This window comes from Sorex araneus, chromosome 2 (assembly GCF_027595985.1).
Source record: "Sorex araneus isolate mSorAra2 chromosome 2, mSorAra2.pri, whole genome shotgun sequence".
Taxonomy (NCBI): Eukaryota; Metazoa; Chordata; class Mammalia; order Eulipotyphla; family Soricidae; genus Sorex; species Sorex araneus.
In genome coordinates, this window is record NC_073303.1 from 96,513,079 (window position 1) to 96,536,423 (window position 23,345).

The window sequence follows — 23,345 nt, forward strand, 5'->3', positions numbered from 1 at the left end:
AGTTATGATCATCTAATCTTTGATAAAGGTGCAAGAGATGTGAAGTGGAGCAAGGAAAGTCTCTTTAACAAATGGTGCTGGCACAACTGGACAACCACATGCAAAAAAATGGGCTTAGAACTCGATCTGTCACCATGCACAAAAGTCAGATCAAAATGGATTAAAGACCTCAACATCAGACCACAAACCATAAGGTACATTGAAGACAAGGTAGGCAAAACCCTCCAGGATATTGAAGATAAAGGTATCTTCAAAGATGACACGGAACTAAGCAATCTAGTAAAAACAGAGATCAACAAATGGGACTACATTAAACTAAAAAGCTTCTGCACAGCAAAAGAAACAGCGACCAGAATACAAAGACTATCTACAGAATGGGAAAGGATATTTACACAATACACATCAGATAAGGGGTTGATATCAAGGGTATATAAAGCACTGGTTGAACTCTACAAGAAGAAAACATCCAACCCCATCAAAAAATGGGGCGAAGAAATGAACAGAAACTTTACCAAGGAAGAGATACGAATGGCCAAAAGACACATGAAAAAGTGCTCTACATCACTAATCATCAGAGAGATGCAGATCAAAACAACTTTGAGATACCACCTCACACCACAGAGGCTAGCACACATCCAAAAGAACAAAAGCAACCGCTGTTGGAGAGGATGTGGGGAGAAAGGGACCCTTCTACACTGCTGGTGGGAATGCCGGCTAGTTCAGCCCTTTTGGAAAACAGTATGGACAATTCTCAAAAAACTTGAGGTTGAGCTCCCATTTGACCCAGCAATACCACTGCTGGGAATATATCCCAGAAAAGCCAAAAAGTATAGTCGAAGTGACATATGCACTTATATGTTCACCGCAGCACTGTTTACAATAGGCAGAATCTGGAAAAAACCCGAGTGCCCTAGAACAGATGAGTGGTTGAAGAAACTCTGGTACATATATACAATGGAATACTATGCAGCTGTTAGAAAAAATGAGGTCATGACGTTTGCATATAAGTGGATCTACATGGAAAGTATCATGCTAAGTGAAATGAGTCAGAAAGAGAGAGACAGACATAGAAAGATTGCACTCATCTGTGGAATATAGAATAATAGACTATAAGACGAACACCCAAGAATAGTAGAAATAAGTACCAGGAGGTTGTCACCATGGCTTGGAGGCTGTTCTCTCATCCTGGGCAACTCAGAGAAGGGAACAGCAAGTAAAATGTGGTTGTTGGTCATGTGGGGGAAAGATGATGCGGGCCAAATATAGACTAGAGACTGAACGCAATGGCCACTCAACACCTTTATTGCAAACCACAACACCTAATCAGAGAGAGAGAACAAAAGGGAATACCCTGCCATAGTGGCAGTGTGGGGTGGGGGGAGACGGGACTGGGAAGGGGGGGTGGGATGTTGGGTTTACTGGTGGTGGAGAATGGGCACTAGTGAAGGGATGGGTTATCAAACTTTGTAAGGGAGAAACATGAGCACAAAAATGTATAAATCTGTAACTGTACCCTCACGTTGACTCACTAATTAAAAATAAACTATAAAAAAAAAAAAAAAAAAAAAAAAAAAAAAAAAAAAAAAAAAAAAGAAGAACTGACACAGCTGCAGGTGAGAGGCTGGCTCTTGAGCATGTTTCTCTGAGGCTCATTAACATAAAAACAATTTGAGCAGGAGGACCTCTAAAATGGTCTCAGCTCTGCCTGGCGACCATTGGATGGTTCTTCCATTGTATCTCACTGCAGCCTATGCTCTAAGAATGGCCAACCTTTGAGACAGAGAAGCAGACTTAGAGAATGTGCAGAATCAAGGTGTTTTCATTTCTTCACTCTGTAGATGTCCTGCATCTTACCACTCTTCTCAAGGAAATCTCTTGCAATCGGAGGTTGCTGTTCCTTGTGCCTATGTTCCTTAATCTACAATCACTATTTTTTGTCAAAAAAAGTTGTTATGAATTGGAGTTGTGAGTGATCACTATGTCTGATGAGATCTAGCAAATTGAACCGGAAACTTGCAGCCAAATCATCAAGAGATAGATATCTCCAGTCAAATCTGGAGTGTCTTCATAAGCGAGTGGTATTTCTGCATCCAAGGAGCAATACCAATGACTAATTATGTTGGTTGGGCATTTTCCCATCTTCTCTGTCTCACCTTGCAAAATAATGAAGGCTACAACTGCTTGCATTTTGTTTTTTGCCTAAAAAAAATAAACACACATATCTATATGGAGATATAGATATGTGATGATCTATGGGAAAAACATAGTGTGAAGCATAAAAACTTACACATCTTTTTCAAATATAAGGAACAGATTCTGGTACATTTGACTGGCTATTTGTGAGAATGCAAAAAGAGAAAAATGCAAGCCATTTTTGGAACCCCGAGTCTCTCCATCCCCAAAGAAAAACCACACCAAAATGAAATGTGAAATTGGAGACGATCATTTTCGTGGGCTTTCAAATATATTTTATGTTGTTTGGGTTTTTTTTTTGTTCTTTTGTATCAATTCTCTTTCTCTTACCAGAGGTGTGCCTGGTTAAGATAAAGGGTCTTGATTAACATTTCCAAGTGGGTAGCACTCCAAATACCTGAACCGAAGACCAAAGGAATTCAGTGCACCTACATAGAGGAAAGGGAAGTGTCCCTCCCAATGTGGTATTTTTTTCAGGTTGTGTTTCTCTGAAACAAATGCTAACTTATCAACTTCTATAGGTTTCACTGAATACAACTGCATGAAATGCTATTATTGTTTGCAATGAGACCTGATCTAAAAACATTGCATTTTGTTTTAATCCAATAGGGACTAGCAGGTTTATTGTGTTTGCATGTGCTTTCCCCCTAGACTCTGGCTGCCCTAACAAGAAATTCAATAAATCTACTTCCAAACCATCTTGCACAAGCTTTGCATGTCCAGTCTGGGCCTGAGGAAATTAACAAGAGAATAGAACATACCATCGACTTGCGGAGTGGCGATAAATTGAGAAGAGAGCATATCAAGCCATTCTCACTGATGTTTAAAGACTCCAGCCTGGAGCACAAGGTAGAGCTGGGTCTCGTAGTGGCTCTTTTCCTGAAGTCAACTATGATAAATATTCATGGATCTAGGAAGAGAGCCCAGGGGCTGTGTTTTATGTTGGTTGGTTGGTTATTTGCTTTGGTTTTGTCCTTCCTTTATTCTCCGAAGATCCTAATTAGACTGGAAGTCATGAAAGGAGATACTGAGTCTCTTCTTTGTTCTTTAAGGAAAAGACAAAAAGAACAAGGAGCTTTAACAGAGTAGATTTCAAAGAAATTTCTTCCCCTTTGAGATTATTAACCCAAGTGATACTAGCACCCACTTGCTTTTGCATTCAGGTAAATGTGCAAAGATGCAACCTTTCTAGCCTACTAGATGAAGACACTCAAGAATTTGACTGCTAGTGATAAACCCATTCTCGGGTTTTAGAGTCCTGCTTCCCATTTGCCCAGATGCAACTTGGCTCAGAGAGTCCCCTATCGATACAGGCTTAGTAGAAGGGAGATGGATTGGATTGAGAGCTCTGTCATTCCACTTCCATGTGACCTTCTGAAAATGTAACCCCTGTCAGCATGAGTTCTATTCTGTGTGATGAAGATAATGGACATGCTTCCCACAGAGTTTATTATAACCCATGATTAGGTTATGAGCCATGATTAGGTTAAATGTCTCAAAAATGACAAGCCTCATATTTATGACACCTTTTTCAGTGCCCCTCTCCCACCCCAAGGTTCAACTGTAAAGGCTTGCAGAGAGGTGCATATTGTCTCTGCTTAACTCAGCGACTCCTTTGCACTTATGGAAACTAACAGACCTTCCTTGAATGAACACAGGAGGCACTTGGCATCTGCAGGAGCTTCAGGCAAGAACAGCAGGGAATTTGCAAGCAAATTCTAGGAGTTTGATCCAATGTTCTGCAAAGCTCCAGTGAACAAGTTTTTGTGTTGTGAGTTTGCTCAGCTGCCTGAGAAATACTGCTTACTTTGGTTTGGGAATTCATACTTGTGTGCATATGCACCATCCCCAAATAATTTCTTTAATAATTTCCCAGAGGTCACAAACTCCACAATCAATATCATCACATGCAGTTCACAATTTGATATGTGTCCTGTGTATGCAGCAACAAAACGAAAAGAGAACAGGCATTTTGCCTGACTAAAAACTCCTCTCTAATAGCAGGTGGACATTTAAAAATTCTTAATATAATTAAGGGCTTAAGGTCCAAATGAAATCTTTTTTCCTTTGTTATATTGAAGAAACCAGGAAGAACAAAATGGGCCTGCCAAAAATTTTCTCAAGTAGTCCATGTAAATAACTGTGTGCAGAGGTCTATAAAACTCTTTTCTTCATTCTTGTCAAAGATATAATTGACATGCAAATGACCTAACTCCTGCTGTCTGTAGATAATTTCTAGTGTTTTTTTTTTTTTATTTAATGGTGTCCAAATTTCATTATCTGTGGCACCTTGATGAAAATAGGAAGGGATCTGGAGACAAATGTGTTTGAGGTCTGTGACCAAGAGAGGTGCTTTTTTTTTTTTCTTTTTGAGTCACACCTGGCGAAGGGGTTACTCCTGGCTCTGCACTCAGGAATTACCCCTGGCCGTGCTCAGGGGACCATATGGGATGCTGGGATTTGAACCCGGGTCTGCCGCGTGCAAGGCAAACGCCCTACCCGCTGTGCTATCTCTATTTGAAGGAATCTTTTGGGATTTTTCCAGACTTGCTCTGTCTAGTATTCTCTACATTATATGGGTTCCCATATGAGTCGGGACAATGGGACATATTCAAAAAAGGTGATTCCCTTAGTGTCACAGGTATTCCTCACTGACTCTTGCTCTGACACCCTGTGGAAGAGCTCTGCTATTGCTAGCAGAGCATAATATGTAACAATGAATTATTGGATATTTACAAGGCACTTATCTACATTCTTCAGACAAACCAAAAATAATGGTGTGACATGGATATTATTTATTAGCAGTCGCATTTTATATTTGATGAAATAGACATAATGAGAAATGGTTACAAGCCTTACCCAAACTCAATCTATAGTTAGATGGATTTAGAGCCAAGTCCATTATGAGTCCAATTACCCGTGCCTAATCACTGCAGAGATTGGGTCTGGTGTGAAGCCAGTCCTGGGTCATCTTAATCTCCTCTTTAAATATTGGATGAGGTAGGAGGCATGAGATGGAATTTAGAAGAGAAATGGGATCCTATACAATTAGTAATATATATTATATTTTGCTTTTTGGGTCACACCTGGCAATGCACAGGTGTTAATCCTGGCTCATGCACTCAGGAATTACCCAGGTCAGTCGCATGCAAGGCAAACAAATGCCCTACCTGCTGTACTATGGCTCCAGCCCCTATTAATAATATTTTAAAAAGAACTTTTGAAACAACGATTTAAAGTTTGGTATCACATAGTCTATGTGCATTTGCTCTAGGCCTCTGTATTGTGGCTGAACTCTCGGAGAAATAGTACTGACCTGCTCACAAAAAAGAAGCCTGAACCTCTGAAAGTATAATGAAGGTCATATATATCAAAATCAGACTGTCATAGTTCATTGATTCCAAGCTACAATCAGCCACAAGAAGCCCCAGTTTCAAAAGAGCAAGACAAAAAAAATCAGTCAATATGTGATTTTAAGATGAAAGGGAGAACAGGAAAAAAATCTACTCGGCAGACAAGAGTAAAGAAACCTGATATTGGTTAAAAAATAAGAAAGAAAAAATCACTCCAAGAAGTCAAAACTTAGAGCTTTTCTAGCTAGACTCACTAGTTGAATGCTGTCTTTTTATTTAAAAAAATAAAAAAGATGCGGGCGCGCACATACACACACACACACACACACACACACACACACACACACACGCAAAAGCTCAGCAAAGAATGAAGTGGCCTTGGATTGACATTGCCCCCTAGTGCCCAGCAAAAGCAATTGCAATGCTCCCTAAAAAGATCTCTAGGGATTAAGGTCCATGAAGCATAAAATAAATTGATTCAGACTTTAGACACATATGTGTTTGTGTGTATGTGTTTTGAAAAGGGGAGAGGATATTGTATAATTTATAACTGTTGGACTACCTATTTTATTTACAATTCCAAAGTCTTTTTTTCCTTTTTAGTCTACCCCAAGTTTCTCAGGAGCAGGTATAGAGCATAAAAGCACGTTTTCTGTAAGGAAAAATGGCAACAATTCACCTTTGAAAATTTCTTGTGGGACAAAAGGATTTATTGTGCTTCAGAATCAAACGATACATAAATCAGGGAATACAGATACTGAGAGACCATCATGTTGGTCCTTAGTCTACTTTCAGCACACATCTCCCATCCCCAGCAATCCCTCCAACCATCATTGACTTAGTGGTCCCTTCTCCATCCCAGCTGCTTTCTCCGCCAGTACGTGAAGCAGGCTTCCAAACATAGAGCGATCCTGCTGACTCTTGTCGCTACTGTCCCTAGGTGTTAGTCTCATGCTATGTGATATTAACCCTTTGTCAGACGGATATTGGGTAAATAATTTTCCAATTCCATGGGATATCTTTGTAACTTAGACACTGTTTCTTTTGAGGTGCAGAAGCTTCTTAATTTCATGTAGTCCTATTTGTTTATCTTTGTTTGCACTTGCTTGGTCAGTGGTGTTCCATCTTTGAAGATGCCTTGAGCTTCAATGTTACGGAGGCTTTTACCTACATTTTCTTCCATGTGCCTTATGGATTCATATCTTATAGTGAGGTCTTCACTCCATTTTGATCTGACTTTTGTGCATGGCATTAGAAAAAGGTCTGGGTTCATTTTTATTACACGTAGCTGCCCCTTTTTTCCAGCACCACTTGTTGGAGAGGCTTTCCTTGTGAGGAGCCAACTTTAAATCCTGCTCATTTCCTGCCATGTCAGTCACTGTGGAACACACAGGTGCACAGGTACATATGGACACACATGCGTGTAATAATCAGTTAAACACTGAGAAAAATGTGTTTCTAACTCATGGAAGATACTGGTTTAGGCAAAATGTCTCCCTATCTCTGATTCTTGACCTCCTCGCCCATGAGACAAGAACAATGGGCCGGTCCCAGAGTCTTTCAGAAGATGGTGCCACAGCACCTCTCAATTCCTTACACCCACAGGGACCCTATGTCCTGGTTTGTCTTGGATGGCACCAGTGTGGTTAGTAGTAGTTCCTCCTTTCACTCTCTAAAGGCACCCTATAAAGGCCGAGGCTTTAGCCTGGCTCATAGACAGGTTAAAAAGGACGGTTCTCAGAATGTGCACATCCCCAAAAGCCATGAAATCTCTCAGTTCCATGGATGGGGTAAGAAGTGCTCGGTCCACATAGGATACCAAAGGCTTCACCCAGTACCTGCCATATGTCAAGAAGAATTCTCTTCTATCTTTAATCTACAGTTAAAATTTTCTAAGGGAGCTTATACAACTCAGATGCAAACAAAAATAGTTTAAAAACAGGCAGAATTACCACAAAGAAACACGGGAAATAGGACAGCAAGGTCAAGTGCTTTAGCTCACAGGCAGACTGGGGAGAGCAGATGTGGGAGGGAGGTTGACGCTGGGGGTGGGATAGGTGCTATATATTGAAAAGAAAAAGATCACAGGAGATAACTTCTTTCTTCATATATGTTTTTCTGTTGAAGAGATAAAAACACTTCACTTAGGAAAATTCATGCAGAAAAGAAAGTGAAATTTCTTATGACCTTACAAGCCAGAATAATGCTCTTAATGTTTTGGAATCTGCCATACTAGATTTCCCTTTCCTAAATATGATTCTATGTATCTATCTGTGACTTTTTAAATTAAAATAGGACAATTTTGTCCATTATTCTTTGTAACACGGTATCAAATATTCTTTATTTGGATTTTTCTAGGAAATTATTAAGCTAGACATATATGTGTAAGTGCATACTCTTCCATTACACATTACACATTTTGGCTTTTTTATGTGTTTTTAACTATTATAAATTATATGCTACATTTCATCTACCATTGTCATAGTTAAATCATGCAGCTGTTCTTAGTTATTTCTGGGTAAAATGACCTGAAGTGAATATAAGTGATATATATTGTAAGTGAATATAATTGATATAAAAGAGAAAGCTCATTTTATAAAGTTTGCTTTTTAAATGGCCTCAAGTATTATGCTTATACTTTTAAAAATCTGATGGATTGATAAGAAACAAAAGCATGTCCCTGTCATCTTAATCTTTTAATTGTTATTGAGGTCACGGTCTTTTTTTGCATGTTTCTCTCTGTGGCTTTTGGTTTCATTATGATTTGCATATGTCTTAATTATGCATGTGCACATTTGTCTTATTTGTACAACTTCACCATCACCTTCTTTTGTCATACTATTCACAAATCATCAGTTTGTGAGTATTCTTTTTACAGAAACTCACAAAAAGATGATGTTTTTTAGCATCTGGACTCTTTTTCTTCTAGGGAAAGAATCTGAATGAAGATTAAGATGGGCAAAGGCAATTAATTACAATTGTGTTCCTGGTCAAATCTCTTTCCCAGACCTTCAGAACCTACAAAGGGCTCACTAATATGTAAACTCCTATCCAAACAAGTGTTCGTTATTTCATTATTACAAATTTTGTTATTGCAGTGATTTCATCAGGTTCCATATTCCAAAGTAGAATACAGATTGAAGCAAGTCCCTCATGTTAGATAAATATTATGTAATTGCTGAAAATTAGCCTCCTTGCTTTTATTATAATTACACCTTTCACCCAAATTGCCTAATGTAATGATGCTCTTGCTATTGCTATGCCATACAATACTTGAACTTAACAATAGAACAAAGATTAAATTCCTTTATTTTTTTCATGCAAAATAAGCAAATCACCTTGTTGAGATTCTTCTAAAATTAACAAATGTATTTATTTTAATTAGTAGAAGATGGGTCAGAAAATGATTTTTCTTATAATAAATTTATACAAAGATAGAATGGGCTTTCAAATGAGGAGCTGATTTCCCCCTTCCCTGGAAATATTCAGTTAAAAGTTAAAGACTTGTTACCAAAGATTTTACAGAATAAAATCAGCATCAGTAAGAATTGTGCTAAGGAGTAAAATAAATCGATTCCACCTATCAAATATTTATCTTATAAAACGCATAAAAATAGGACAGAATATGGTTGTAGCTTGGACAATTAATTGGATAATTGTTTGGTGAGAAACACGATGTATATCTTGTAGAGATGTAAGAATTTAATCCTTTTAAGTGTAGCCCAGAGTCAAGCTGGAGAACTTAGGTGAGCGGGCTGACTTTTCTCTAGTACACAGAGAAATGTTTTCCAGCTATGTCTCAGGCACTACAACATAGAAAACTGCAAACTCTATCACCTCTGCATGTTACCCATTGTACATGAAGTATCTAGGAAGGGCTTTTGTTCATTACGTCAGACTTGAGTTCCATAATTTTACTGTGACATTTCTAAGAATTGTTGGTTCCTAATGGTTATGATTTCATTTCTAAATATACCTTTCAAGAAAAAGCATGACCAATATCCCCAGACATGAACAAGTAAAGCAAGGTCTTCCTAACCTGCTTCCTTAGAAGGAAATCCAAAGCCTAATTAAGTAAAAATTTCTCACTTTCAAGGTAATTTTTAGTTATCTGAAAATGTTTTTCTTTGGTTGCATATAAATAAAATTCACTGTATTTTGTTTCTTCTTTGGTTTTGACTCACCTTTTCAAGTCTAAGAAAGGAGATCTTTGCATCATTTTATGCAGGATCCATTCATCAATCACAAAAATTAAGTAGTGTTAGTTTATTAAATTCATTCATATGAGCTATTAAGGTATGTTTCTTTTTCCAGATCATGTTTCATTTTTATTCTACCAAATATTTGCATTCCTCTTTTTGTATTAAAAACCACATCATTAAAATATAGCAAGATATACTCCCTGTGCATTCACCAACTGCAATATAGGAATATGAAAAATAGAATCTTCTTCAAAGTGTTTCAACAATTAAATGACATCATACATGTAAAAATATAGCATAGGGTAAACCTTATATTTATTACAAACAAGCCATCATGCAAATTTGTTGCACTATATTTTGAACATTTTGAAAATCAATAAAACCCAGACTGAAAAAATAAAAATAAACCAAATTGGGGCCAGAACAAAAATAAGGTGGCTAGGGCACTTAGCTTGCATGTGATAGACCCGGATTAGATCCCTGGTACACCATATGATCCCCTGAGCACCACCAGGAGTGATCCCTGAGTACAGATCTAAGCATAATACCTGAACACTGCTGGGTATAGCAGGGCCAGGTATAGCCCAAAATCCAAAAATAAATATAAAGATAATCCAAACTTTGGTCTATGCCTTTAAATAAAACATTTCTATTTTGTTCCAAGTGTCATGTCCTTTTAATTGGCATTAATACCATTTTATTTAGTTCAAGTACTGCCTTCAGGCAATTTCTGTCCGCAAGCAGTCGTCCAATAGAGCAAATTTGTCCCTGGAATCAATAAATGTGGTCATTGTCTAAGCTTTGCCAACAACCACTTAACTGGCTTTGACAAATTGACCTTCAGTATTTATATCTATATGGCTCTAACTTTTCTTACAGATGAAGGACTCTGATTTATAAGTGCCCTGTGGTCATTGTCAAGGGAACCTTTCCTAAAGTTTTCTGAAGAAACTTAGAATTTCTCTCATTGGTGAAGCATCCTTACAAGGAAAGGATTAAAGGAAGGTTTAACAAAAAACCATCTACTATACTCTAAATGCTTTCTTAAAGAAAATGATTTAACATGGTCCTCAGTCAACAAAATCTTAGAGACTACTGAGTATAAGACACAATTTTTATACAGAATTTTTAAAACAACATATTTCTGAAAGGTCTGTTCAGGTAGGCTTTAAAAACTTACAAAGATAGCAATAAAATAAGTATACTTGATTAATAGTAAGAAGCACTCACTAGATTCTCATATACTCTCAGCATTTTTACTACATTCATTCAATACATTGTCCTCGCAGCAACATTTAAGATGTAATTCCTGTATTCATCCCTATTTTCTAGATTAAAAACAAGCGCACAAAGCTTAGTAAATTTGTATAGGATTCCATAGCAAGTAAATGTTGGAGCTAGAATTCAAATTCAGTTAGTTTAACTCGAAGTTAGTCTATACTCATCACAAAGATAAAATTAAGATAAGCAAGGCTAGCTGGAGTTGCAATTTCATGTAAGATGTGAAGTTTCTAATCCTGGGGCCACAAGTTTAATGAACCAGAGTGTTATGACCTTCACAAATCAAGAGGAAGTAAAATGACTCACCACCCTCTTTTACCGCCCGTACGTCCTGAACCAATTTGGATTTTTCTTCACATTGTTCTGCCTTTTTCTGCATTTATCTACTTTGAATTTTCTTCCCATAGTCCTGTCTTCCTTTGCAATATAACTATGTATTCCATTCTAAAGTCAAATATTTTATGTTTATTTTATGGCCTTTCACAAATGAGTCCTTTTTTTGAACTGTGACTGTTCCAAAACCTGAATTTCCAACATGAAAATAATAGAATGTTTTAACATGGCAAACTTATGCTTTATATTAATTCCCCTTATTCATTTTTAATGACTCAAAGAAATTGATACTGTTTACAGTGAAATACTGTGTCATATCTGCAGACATATATACCTCCCTGCTTACCATCTAAAGAAAATAACAAACATAAACCTTAGGCATTGCTAATCTGGGAAGCTAATGACTGAAACATTTTTTGTCGCCAATGGAAAAAAAAGAATCAATGTGTAAAAGAGAGACTCATGTTCAATATCTATTAGAAAGGATCTTAACATGTTAAGATGGGGCTAAAAATTAGAGGGAATTTCTTTGCAAAGAAGTTAAGTCTCAGGCTGGTTATGTACTGGTTAAGTGGAAGATGTTCAAAGCTGTAGGGTCTCTATCACAGATTAAATAAATGAACTTCTACCAAATAGAGGATAATAGAGGTTATCAAAGACGTTGAAGAAAGGACTCCCGAAATCAGTAATCCATTGCAAATCCAAACTATGATGGAGATATTGATAATAAGAAGATAAAGATAGTGCAGAGTGAGAGGCATTAAGCACAACTAAGCTTTTTTCATTGTTGTTTCAAAGATCTCATTATCAAATCTATATAACCCATCTGCTTCGAAATTAGCCAACAAAGAATAATTAGATGTTGCACAGTCGGGTTGTTAGAGAGAATTCAGATATTTTCTTTGAATTAAATGCTTCGTAACAGACTCATTTATTTTCAAGCTGTTGTGTGTGGGTTTCTGAATGTGCTCTGTTCTGAAATAGCACTTTTGCTAATTCTTCGCAACATGGATTTTCTGTGAGGACTGATTTTAGTAATTCTTCAGGTACATATTCTGGTTCCCTCTACAGATTCCAAGCAGGATATCAGCTAGCAAACAGTGACCTCAATTCAGAAAATTCAGGAAAAGCATTGCCCTACAATTGCAATAAATGTGCAAACACGCTACCAGAAAGATCTGTGTTTTGCCATTGAGTTCCCAGATAGAGATTGTGTATACCCTTTCATAGCTTCTCAAATCTTAGCCAAGAACTTATCCTGCATAATAAATTCAGTATAAAACCAAACAGACACCAAGAATGCAGCAAAGAAAAAAAAACATGAAACTTTAAGTACAGTATTAGCAAATTGAACTAATTTTATTAGTGCATAGACTTGACTGTGTCTGTCTCTTGATATTGTAGATGTGGAGCTTGAAACATAGTCAGAGCTCTATTTACTGTGCTAGTTTCTAAAGTAACTATGAAATTCAAGTCAGGAACAACAGGCTTAACTTCCTTTCTTCTGGAAAATTATCTTCAGTGTGATTTGAAACAAGTTCTTTCATATCTCTGAAGTTAAGGTAAAATGAAGGGTTATGTTTAGACTAATTTTCAGGTCCTTTTCAGTTTTAAAAATCTTTTTCCTCCTCTTAATACAAAAGAGAATTGGATTACTCTTCATTTTAGTGACTCCAAGAAGACTCAAGAAGTTATATAGGACTAAGGCAAGTATACATTTGGTGGTGACCTTCGTGACACTTTTAAATGTGCACAATACAATTACTGAGTACTCTGGTAATGAAAATAAATTTATCACCATTCCCCAGGGCTGCCTCAAGCAACCATTAGAACAACAGTAAGAAGATTAGTCTATAAGTCGTGTTTTCCTTTGTGTGAAATGCAGAAACCACACTTCCTGGATATCTCTTAATCTACTTTAAAGTCTGATCTTCTAATAACTTAATTTTCATTAGTTTTTATGAGACAGAAAGAAGGTGGAAATATTCTCCAGCACACCATGTTCTAGTGTCCCCAAAACCTAACACAAAATGGAGCAAGACACTGAAATGACTTAAGCTTAGTCATGAATAAAGTTCATATAATTCCTATATGTGGCATTAGATGGATGCATCCTCTTCTGATATCTTGAGATGGTATGAGTTCAGAGGGAGCCGGGAACTGGATAACATCATGCAAAGTCCCTCCCCATTTCCTTTTACAGTAGAAGGAATTGTACTCATTCCCCGGCTCTCAATTGTTAAGTTGGTGGGACAGAGAGAGCAGATGCTCTGAGGAAGCTTTATTAATTATGGAGTCCTCTTAATTAAAAAAATAGATTTATATATCATTGTCTTGTCACTTTTGATATATTCCCCCACTCCAAGTTTGGTAAGACTTATCTTCTGAAACCCAATTCTGTTGTGAAATAATTTATTATTTTTTTATTTTGTTTTTAAATTACAGTATTCGCAAATGAGGGATGAAGTGTTCAAGTCAAACCTGGTCTGTGCATTTATCGTTCTTCTATTTATTACAGCAATACAAAGTTTGCTTCCTTCTTCAAGGTAAATATTGTGTAAAATGTGTTTGTTAAAGGGATGATAGTCCTTCAATGAGAGCCAACTAATTGATTGTTGCAAGGGATGAGAATTTTAAACGACTACTCAGTGTTATTTAAAATTTAAATAATTTTGAATTCCAGGATTTATACCAAAATTTTTGGTTGTCTGATTTTAAATAGTAATTTCATTACTCTGTCAAGGCAAGTGTTTTCCTCAAATTTAATAAGACAGTTCATCAAAACAGAACTTCCTCTTGTTTGATACTGCATTCATTAATTCAAAGTGAGGTAAGTGAGCTTCTGTCACTACCCACTTACCTGTAAATTTGGTAATTGCCTCTTTGCTGTTCATAGATAAAGCATCATAACTTTCCTAGTCAGAAAAATTGACAGTTTACCAACACTGAAAACACCTATGTGTTGCCAATCACGGCTCCAGTTACTGTATATTCAATAACACTTGAAATCTTCTTAGCAACCCTATGAGGTAGGAACTATTATTGCCCTCATTAAAAAAAATCTGGTTTCCATAATTTCTGGGTTTTTTTAAATCACCATTGTTTACAAATTTGTTCATAATACAGTTAAGGATTTTTGATGTTCCAAAACCAACCCCAACCCCTATGTGACCTTTTCTTCACCGTTGCCCATTTTCCCAAACCCACCCCCTCATGTCTGCCCCCAGAGCATGCAAATAGTAATTTGTTTCATATTGCTTGTTACAACCAAATGTATTGCCTCCATCTGAAAGAGGAAAGAAACGAGGTTAGAATAATGTAATGAAGGGCCTCAGCATTACCTTCTGGATTCAAATACAGGAAACTCTTCATAGTCTGCCATCTACTGCTTTCTTAGATACAGATTTACATCAGGTGGAGGTGTCAGAATCAGCACCGGAACATAGTTCTAGTTTATTCCATGTTCTAGTCATGTTCCTTGCTCTCTCTGCTATAAGACAGCCTAGTTTCTTCTTCCAGGTAAATTCCTGGAGACATAATTTACTGTGAATTTTCCCTTTCATATAGCACTGTTAACACTGGCATTCTATTGCTCATCAATTTTCTTGAGTGGGCACCAGTCACGTCTCCATTGTGAGACTTGTTGTTACTGTTTTGGCATATTGAATATGCCACAGGTAGCTTGCCAGGCTCTGCTGAACGGGCAGGATACTTTCGGTAGCTTGCCGAGCTCTCTAAGAGGGACAGAGGAATCAAACTGGGTTGGCTATGTGCAAGGCAAACGCCCTACCCACTGTGCTATTGCTCCAGCCCTCTCTTTTCTTTTTTTTTTTTTAATTTTATTGAATCTATGCAGCTCTTAGGAGAGATGAAGTCATGAAATTTGCTTATAAATGGATAAACATGGAGAGTATCATGCTAAGTGAAATGAGAAGAAAGAGAGGGACAGACATAGAAGGACTGCACTCATTTGTGGAGTATAGAATAACAACATGCAGCTGACAACCAAGAGCAGTAGATACAGGAGGATTGCCCCATAGCTGGAAGCTCCAGCCCTTTCATATAGTTAAAAATAATGAGTGGCTATTTGTTTGATGTCTGATATATTGAATATATCATCCTAACCCTGAAGATGACATAATTTGGCAAGACATCAATTTTAAATGATGATATTTTTCCCATCATCTAAAACATAACAGTGGGAGAAAGATACATTAATAATGGCCTACAGATCCTGAGAACTTATTCACATGCCAAGAAAATACTAAATCCTTTGGACATACCACCTTGATAAAAGTGAGACAGCATCCCAACTGTAATTTCATAGAGGAAGTTTACCCAGGGACACAGGTCTGTGTAGAAACCGAACTGGAATTTGAACCTAAAAAAGAATTTGTAAGTTTTGCCTTTTTATCTGCTTTGTACCAAAATGATTCTTTGTACCAAAATGACACTTCCAGCTGAAGTGATTCATTCTGATTAAGGGATTAAGATAAAGTTTGCAGAAATGGTGTTATTTTGAGCTGAGTTGGAAAAGGAAGGGGGGGAAAACAGAAGAGCATTCCGAATTTAGAAAACTCCGTTGCCAAAGGCACAGGGGTGTACGCTAACTTGTGTTTGCATAGTACTGAGTCAGAGAATCCACAGTAAAGAATGGGTTGGAAGCTGTTGTTAGAAAATGGAGTGAACAGAAGTTCAGTGTCCCACTTACCATATTAAAGAATTTAGGATTAATCCTTGGGGTAGAAAGGAAGTTCTGAATGTCCACATTGCTGAATGAAGGAATATAGGATCACTCCTGAAGACTGCAAACATCATATATTTGATGGAAAGCAAACATTGTTCCTTGAAGGAAAGATTTTCAGTTGATCCAACACTCAGGGAATGACAATGCTTGACTTTTTCTGGATTAGTAAGGTTCTTAGAAGAAAACATAATCTGGAAAGATGACAGCAAATGTGACAATTTCTGAATCCTTCAGGATTTCCACATTGGTAAGAAACAACACAGAAAACTCAAAAGCTTCATAAATTATTTTTGCAGCAACAACAGGTGTGTGAAGACCCACGAATTCCTGAAGCATGTGAATAGGGGAAATCTTTCAATAGATCTGCGTTTGCTGTTATGTCATCATCTTTGCACGATGAATGGAAAATAAACAAGTAGCTCTCTGTTACAATATGTATTCTGGGATGAAAAGTCCCCCATAGAGCCAATGTGTATTTACTGAGAAGTACCATGTGCCAAAATGAAAAAAAAATCAAATAATAACGAGAGAGTGTTTGTTCTTTCCAACAAAAAGTGAGTTCAGAGGTCTACAATGAGGTTTAAAGAACTGGAACCGTCAAGATATTATGCACTCCAAACTTGAAGAGATCTGGAAGAAACTATGTGAATAGAATAAAAATTACTCACAATTCTTTTGTAAAGAGGCTGAATGAGGTAATACACCCACCAGAAGTGAATAAGAATTCCTTTTTTAACACATTCCTAACAGACTTCTTTTCCAGACATTTTCACAATGCTATTCACTAGTATGAGGTGATACCTCATTATTGTCTAAATTTGCATTTCCCTGATGATCAGTGATAAGAAACACATTTTCATATCCTGGGACATATACACATGATACACATATATATTCTCTGTGCCATTATTTTATAATAACCATGATCTAGAAATAACTAACAAAAATGGATAAATAAGTTGTACGTATACACAGTGAATTATTACTCAGCAATGAGAAAAGATGAAAACTTTTAGTTTGCTGTAGTAGATTGGAGTATTTCTTTATTTTTTTAATTTTTTATTAGTGAATCACCGAGAGGTATAGTTACAGACTTACAAACTTTCGTGCTTGCATTTCAGTCATACAGTGATCAAGTACCCATGCCTCCACCAGTGCCCATTCTCTACCACCAATGATCCCAATATCCCTCCCATCACCCCCACCATGTCCCCCCTACCCCACCCCACCTCTGTAACAGGACATTCCCTTTTGTTCTCTCTCTCCTTTTGGGTGTTGTGGTTTGCAATAGAGATATTGAGTGGCCATCGTGCTCAGTCTATAATCTACTTTTGGCAAGCATCCTGAGCGGGTCCTCCAAACACCCTTTACTTGGTGTTCCCTTCTCTATCTGAGCCGCCTTTTCCCCCAGCATATGAGGCCAGCTTCCAAGCCGTGGAGTAAACTCCTGTTTAAAATATCTCTAATATTCTTGAGTGTTAGTCTCCCATTCTGTTACTTTATATTCGACAGATGAGTGCAGTCTTTCTATGTCTGTCCCTCTCTTTCTGACTCATTTCACTTAACATGATCCATATTGATACATATATATGCAAATTTTATAACTTCATCTTTCCTAATAGCTGCATAGTATTCCATTGTGTTGATGAACCAAAAATTCTTTAACCAGTCATCTGTTCTCTGGCACTCAGGTTTTTTTCACATTCTGGCTATTGTGAACAGTGCTGCAATGAACATATAGATGCAGATGTTACTTTTACTATACTTTTTTGCCTCTCCAGGATATATTCTCAGGAGCGGTATTGCTGGATCAAATGGGAACTCAATTACTAATTTTTTGAGAATCACCCATACTTTTTTCCAAAAGGGCTGAACCAGTCGTAATTCCCACCAGCAGTGAAGGAGAGCCCCTTTCTCCCCACATCCATGCCAACACCAGTTACTCTTCAATGCTCTTTATCACTAATCATCAGGGAGATGCAGATCAAAACAACTCTGATATATTACCTCACAGTATAAAGACTGGCACACATCCAAAAGAACAAAAGATTGGACTATTTCATACTAAGTGAAGTGATTTAGAAAGGGGAAAAATATATGTAATGATCTCATATGCTGAGAGAAGAAAATTAAGTAGAACGGGAAATTAGATCACTCCCAATGGGAACAAATCCCGAGACAGGAGAGATCTTGACTCTCTGGTGGAAATATTGGTGAATCAGTACTACAAGTATAAAACAGTAATTTCAGTACTTATTTCAAGGGGGTTGGTAGTCGGGAGTGGAGAGAGTTGGGACACAACCTGCAATGCTTAGAGACTAGGACTGCTTCTGTGCTCTGGAATGGCCCCAGGCAGTGATGGGTGTTTGCAGGATATAAATCTAACACCTTACCCATGTCTTTGGCCCAATTTTAATACTCTCATGAAGTATGCAAGTGTAACAATGAAGAAATAACTGATTGAAATTGAATAATCAATTTCCTGAACTGCATCTTTTTCAAAAAGTGCATCAAAGTTTATTGTACATACAGAAATGCACACACAATCCTTATGGTGTTTGTAAAACCTGGTAGCAATATGTTTAAAAAAATGAACTCAGATTCTTATCCCACACCTCACCAAAAAAAGTCTACTCAAAGTGAGTGAATGACCCCCATGTCATACTTGAATTCATAAATTATACTAAATCATATTGAGGAAAATAGGCAGAACTCTTCACAACATTGAATCTGGAGACATCATTAATGACTCTTGCATTGGCCATGCAAATAGAAACAAAAATAAACAAATGGGACTATATCAAATTAAGAAGCTTCTGTAGTGCAAAAGAAATGATTAGTAGAATGAAAGAACTCCCACCAGATGCAAGAAAATATTTGCTGATCACTCATCTGAAAAAGGCTTAGTAGCCAAGACTTGTAAAACTTAAGAAAAACAGGAAACTTTGTCAAAAATTGGTAAAAACAAACAGAATACTTTCTTAAATAAAACATCGATAGCCAATGGGTAGTACTGTCTGTAGCACTGTCATCCCATTGTTCATCAATTTGCTTGAGCAGGCACCAGTAACGTCTCCATTGTGAGACTTGTTGTTACTGTTTTTGGCATTTTGAATATGCCATGGGTAGCTTGCCAGGCTCTGCCGTGTGGGCAAGATACTCTCAGTAGCTTGTGGGCCTCTCTGAGAGGGACGGAGGAATCAACCCTGGTCAGCCATGTGCAAGACAAACACCCTACATGCTGTGCTATTGCTCCAGTCCTGACCAATGGGCATATGGAAAAAATTCTGTCACTTTTCATCAGGGATATGCAAATAAGAACAATGAAATATCACATTACGCCGGTGATAATGGCACACATAATAAAGAACAAAAGCAGTGCTGGAAAGACAGTATAGAAGTAAGGCATTTTTCCTACACACAGACAACCCTAGTTTGATCCCTGGCACTGCACATGATGCTCTGAGAATTACCAGGAGTGATCCATAAACATAGGGCAGGAATAAGCCCCGAACACTGCTGGGTGTTTCCCCTCCCCTCAAAAAACAGCAAAAGCAATTGGTGCTGATGTAGATGCTGGGGGGAGGGGAACAGTGGAAGTATGCCCTGTTTTAACCTCTGAAAAATATGGACACTTTAAAAAGTAGGAATTGAGCTTTCCATGGAACCTAGCAATTCCACTTAATGGCATCTATGCAAGAACCAAAAAAGATTATTTTGAAAGATACTTGTGCATCTATATTTATTGCAGCGTGATTCACAGTTGTCAAGATTTGAAAACCATCCAGGTGCCCAAGAAAATTATGGGTGAAGAAATTGTGGTATATATATATATATATATATATATATATATATATATATATATATATACAGTGAAATACTCACCTGTCAGAAATGATAAAAATCACATAATTTTTCTTCTATGTGAATGGTACTAGACAGTACTATGTTGAATGAAGTCACTCAGGAGAGGGACAAATACAAATGTACCTCTCTTTTATGTGGGATATAAAGAAATAAAGTAAAGGGACAACAGATAGACAAAGGCAACAGAACCTAGTAAAAATTAAGGTGGGCATAAACAGTATTTTTTAAAGTTTTGTAACATCTTTATATTCAGTAGTTGCACAACAAAAAATAAATGTCCACAACATATATCAATGATTAAACAATTGTTTCAAAAGCAGTTAAAAGCACTTGATGTGACTAACGGCATGAAGATACAGAAATGATTTAATGGGATGAACCAGAATATGTAAACACAATGAATAATGATGCCTTAAGCAAAATAAAAAGTGAAAATGTTTGTATGTTTTTGTACATTTAAAGTTTAAGAGATTTAAAGGAATTTAAGAATTTTTTTCTGTCATGAAGTTTCCTAGCAAACTAACAAGAATCCAGTTTAATCAGTTATGGATTTGAAATAAAAGAATTGCATAACATAGACTCTTGTGAGGATAAGTAATTAAGGACATACAATTCATCAAAGGAGAGGCAGGATACAAGAATTCCTAAGCCATGGGTAATGAATGTAGCTATAGGAAAACAGTTAAGTGTAGCCAAGCCTCTTACTAGAGTAATTTAAAACCTAGTAATTTAAATTACTAGAGTAATTTAAAACCTCACAGTAAAGGCCAATTCATCTCAGTTTCCTAATAGAAACTGTTATAATAGAATGTTTTCAACAACAAAAGAAGCATATAAGTCATGTCAATAAGAAAAAAAAAGAAATTAATAAGCAAAATCAGAGTTAGATATGACACATGCTGAAGTTATCAAGAAAGGGAAACTTAAGATAACCATTATTTACATATTAAGGGTTTTAATTTTAAAGGTAGGCATTGTGTAGTAAGATACGAGCAATAAAAATGAAATATGGGAACTAAATATATGGTAGTGTATTAAATATGCTAGTAATCAAAAACTCTGCAATGGAAATAATTAGTCTTTGATTTGTAGTAGACTCAGCTGAGTCAAGAATCAGTAAGTTTAAATATAGCACAGTAGAAAATTCCCAACTGAGTACAAAGAAAAAAATTAAAATTTTAACAAATGGTCAAAGCATTCAAGAACGTTGAGACGTTTCTTGAATTTCAATGGTTAAAGCAAACAGGGCCAGAAGAAGATGAATGAACTGAGAGGAAGATGTATTTGCAGTTCTAATAATGGGTAGGATCCTCCAGAATTAAGATAAACATGAAACAACAGAACTAAGGACATCAGAGAACACCAAGCAGATCAATATGCACATTTTTAAGGCACACTTAAGCATGTCATAGTGAAAATGTAAAGACAGGGAGAAAAATTTTAAGTGGGGGGTAGAAGGGGTCTGTACCTTACCTATATAAAAAGATTAGAATTGTGCTACACTTCTTAGCAGAAATCATGCAAGAAAGTAAGTAAAAGTAAAAGAAAATAGAATAAAATATTTAAAGTGTGGAAAGAAAAATGTCTCTATATTCTTCAAATGCAAAGGAGAATAAAACTTTCCTAGATAAACAAAAACTGCATTTCCATTTGATCTTTCCTACAAGACATGTACAAAAGTTCTCCAGTAGAAAAATAATATAGGTCTGAGACTAGGATCTTCCTAGTAAATAGAGAAACAAAAGCATGAGCAAAAGAGTAAATGAAGGTAAGTAATATCTTTTTCTTATTTTTAATTTATATAAATGTAGCTGTTTATAACAACAGCAATAGTGCATAAGGTAGTATGAGGCTAGATAGATGAAGTGAATAATATCAGAGTTATTTAGGATTTGGAGAAATAATTTCAGGAATCTACATTACATCCTAAGTGAAACAGTATTACATAGAGTTACACCTAGATTAATTAAAATGTATATTATAAACTCTTAAGAAAACACTAAAATACTTATGATAAATATAATTATATGTTAAAATAAAACTAATGATATTATAATTAAATGCTCAATTAATTAAAGAATGTGAAAAATGATTAAATGGAGTTGATAAAAATATTTTAAAAGATAGTAATATATAAACATAGCTATAAAAATTATCACATCTTATATTGATAGTTCCATTTTATAAACTTTAAAAAGAGCTTGTGAAAATAGAAACTACACCCAAGAATCTATTTTTCCCAAAAAACTACTATATAAATATAAAACTCAAATATATTAAAAGTGGATGAAAATTCAAAGATATTAAAAGTAATTGGATTCTTTTTTTTTTTGCTTTTTTTTTGGGTCACACCCAGCGATGCTCAGGGGTTACTCCTGGCTTTGCACTCAGGAATTACTCCTGGCGGTGCTTGGGGGACCATATGGGATGCCGGGGATCGAACCTGGGTCGGCCACGTGCAAGGCAAATGCCCTACCCGCTGTGCTATCACCCCGGCCCCAAAAGTAATTGGATTCTAAGATTATCATATTAGTATAAATCCAAGGAGATCTGAAGAGCTATATTAACTTGACACAAAGATGACCTAGAACAAGGAAAATTATCAGAGGTAAAGAGAGATATTACAGAATGTTATTCAGATAAACATGAATATGGATATACCAAGTCATTCCTCTGTCAGTAATTAATAAATGAAGCAGTCAAGAAATCATTAGAGGTATAGGTACAGAAGTCCACAACAATGATGGAGGGAGGAAGAGAATGAGATGGAGGGGCAGAGTGAAGAAAAAAAGTAGAAGTAGGAAGGAGGGAAGAGAGAAAACAAAGAGGACAGAAAGGAAATTTAAAAGACAATAGATTCTATTCTTTTCTGCAAATCTTAATTGTATGCACAAACCTCCTCTGGTGCCTCAATTTTCTCTGCTTTAAAATAAAAATAACCTTGCCAAGTTCCCAGACATACTGTAAGAATGAAATGAACCATGCCCATTTTGATATATTCTGGTTCCTTGAGTAATGCTGTTTTCATTTGTTGAAGTGTACAAGAAAATCTTTCTCTCAGGATTGCTAAGAGGATCAAATGTACAATTGAACTCTCATAGGCTCTTTTCAAATTCTAAAGGATGTTACCAATGTCAGTGTTCAGTGTGATCTGAGCTTTTGATTGTACCACAAACTGTCATGGGCTATTCATTCATTCACTCCCACTGATCTCTGACTCTCCAGCAAACATCAAATCATGATGCCAAACCACAGGCCCTGTATAAAGACAACAAAGAGAAATTAGTACTAGACATTGTTCAGATAGATCTGTTAGCAAATCCCTTTTCATTAGTCTTAAGACTCACTATCAGAAATAAAAGGTTTCCT

General features: G+C 36.5%; 1 protein-coding gene across 3 annotated transcripts in view; it reads left to right on the top strand.

Annotated features, from left to right (window-relative positions):
• ADCY8 (adenylate cyclase 8) overlaps nucleotides 1-23,345 on the top strand; it is a 245,726-nt gene that overhangs the window by 152,859 nt on the left and 69,522 nt on the right. For 2 of the 3 annotated variants that reach the window (XM_004602452.2, XM_055127686.1), the window contains exons 8-9: nucleotides 2,845-3,042; nucleotides 13,808-13,908. In XM_004602452.2, the coding sequence (XP_004602509.2) occupies nucleotides 2,845-3,042; nucleotides 13,808-13,908 (299 nt within the window). The remainder of the gene's footprint in view (nucleotides 1-2,844; nucleotides 3,043-13,807; nucleotides 13,909-23,345) is intronic. The other variant, XM_055127687.1, reaches the window with a different exon arrangement.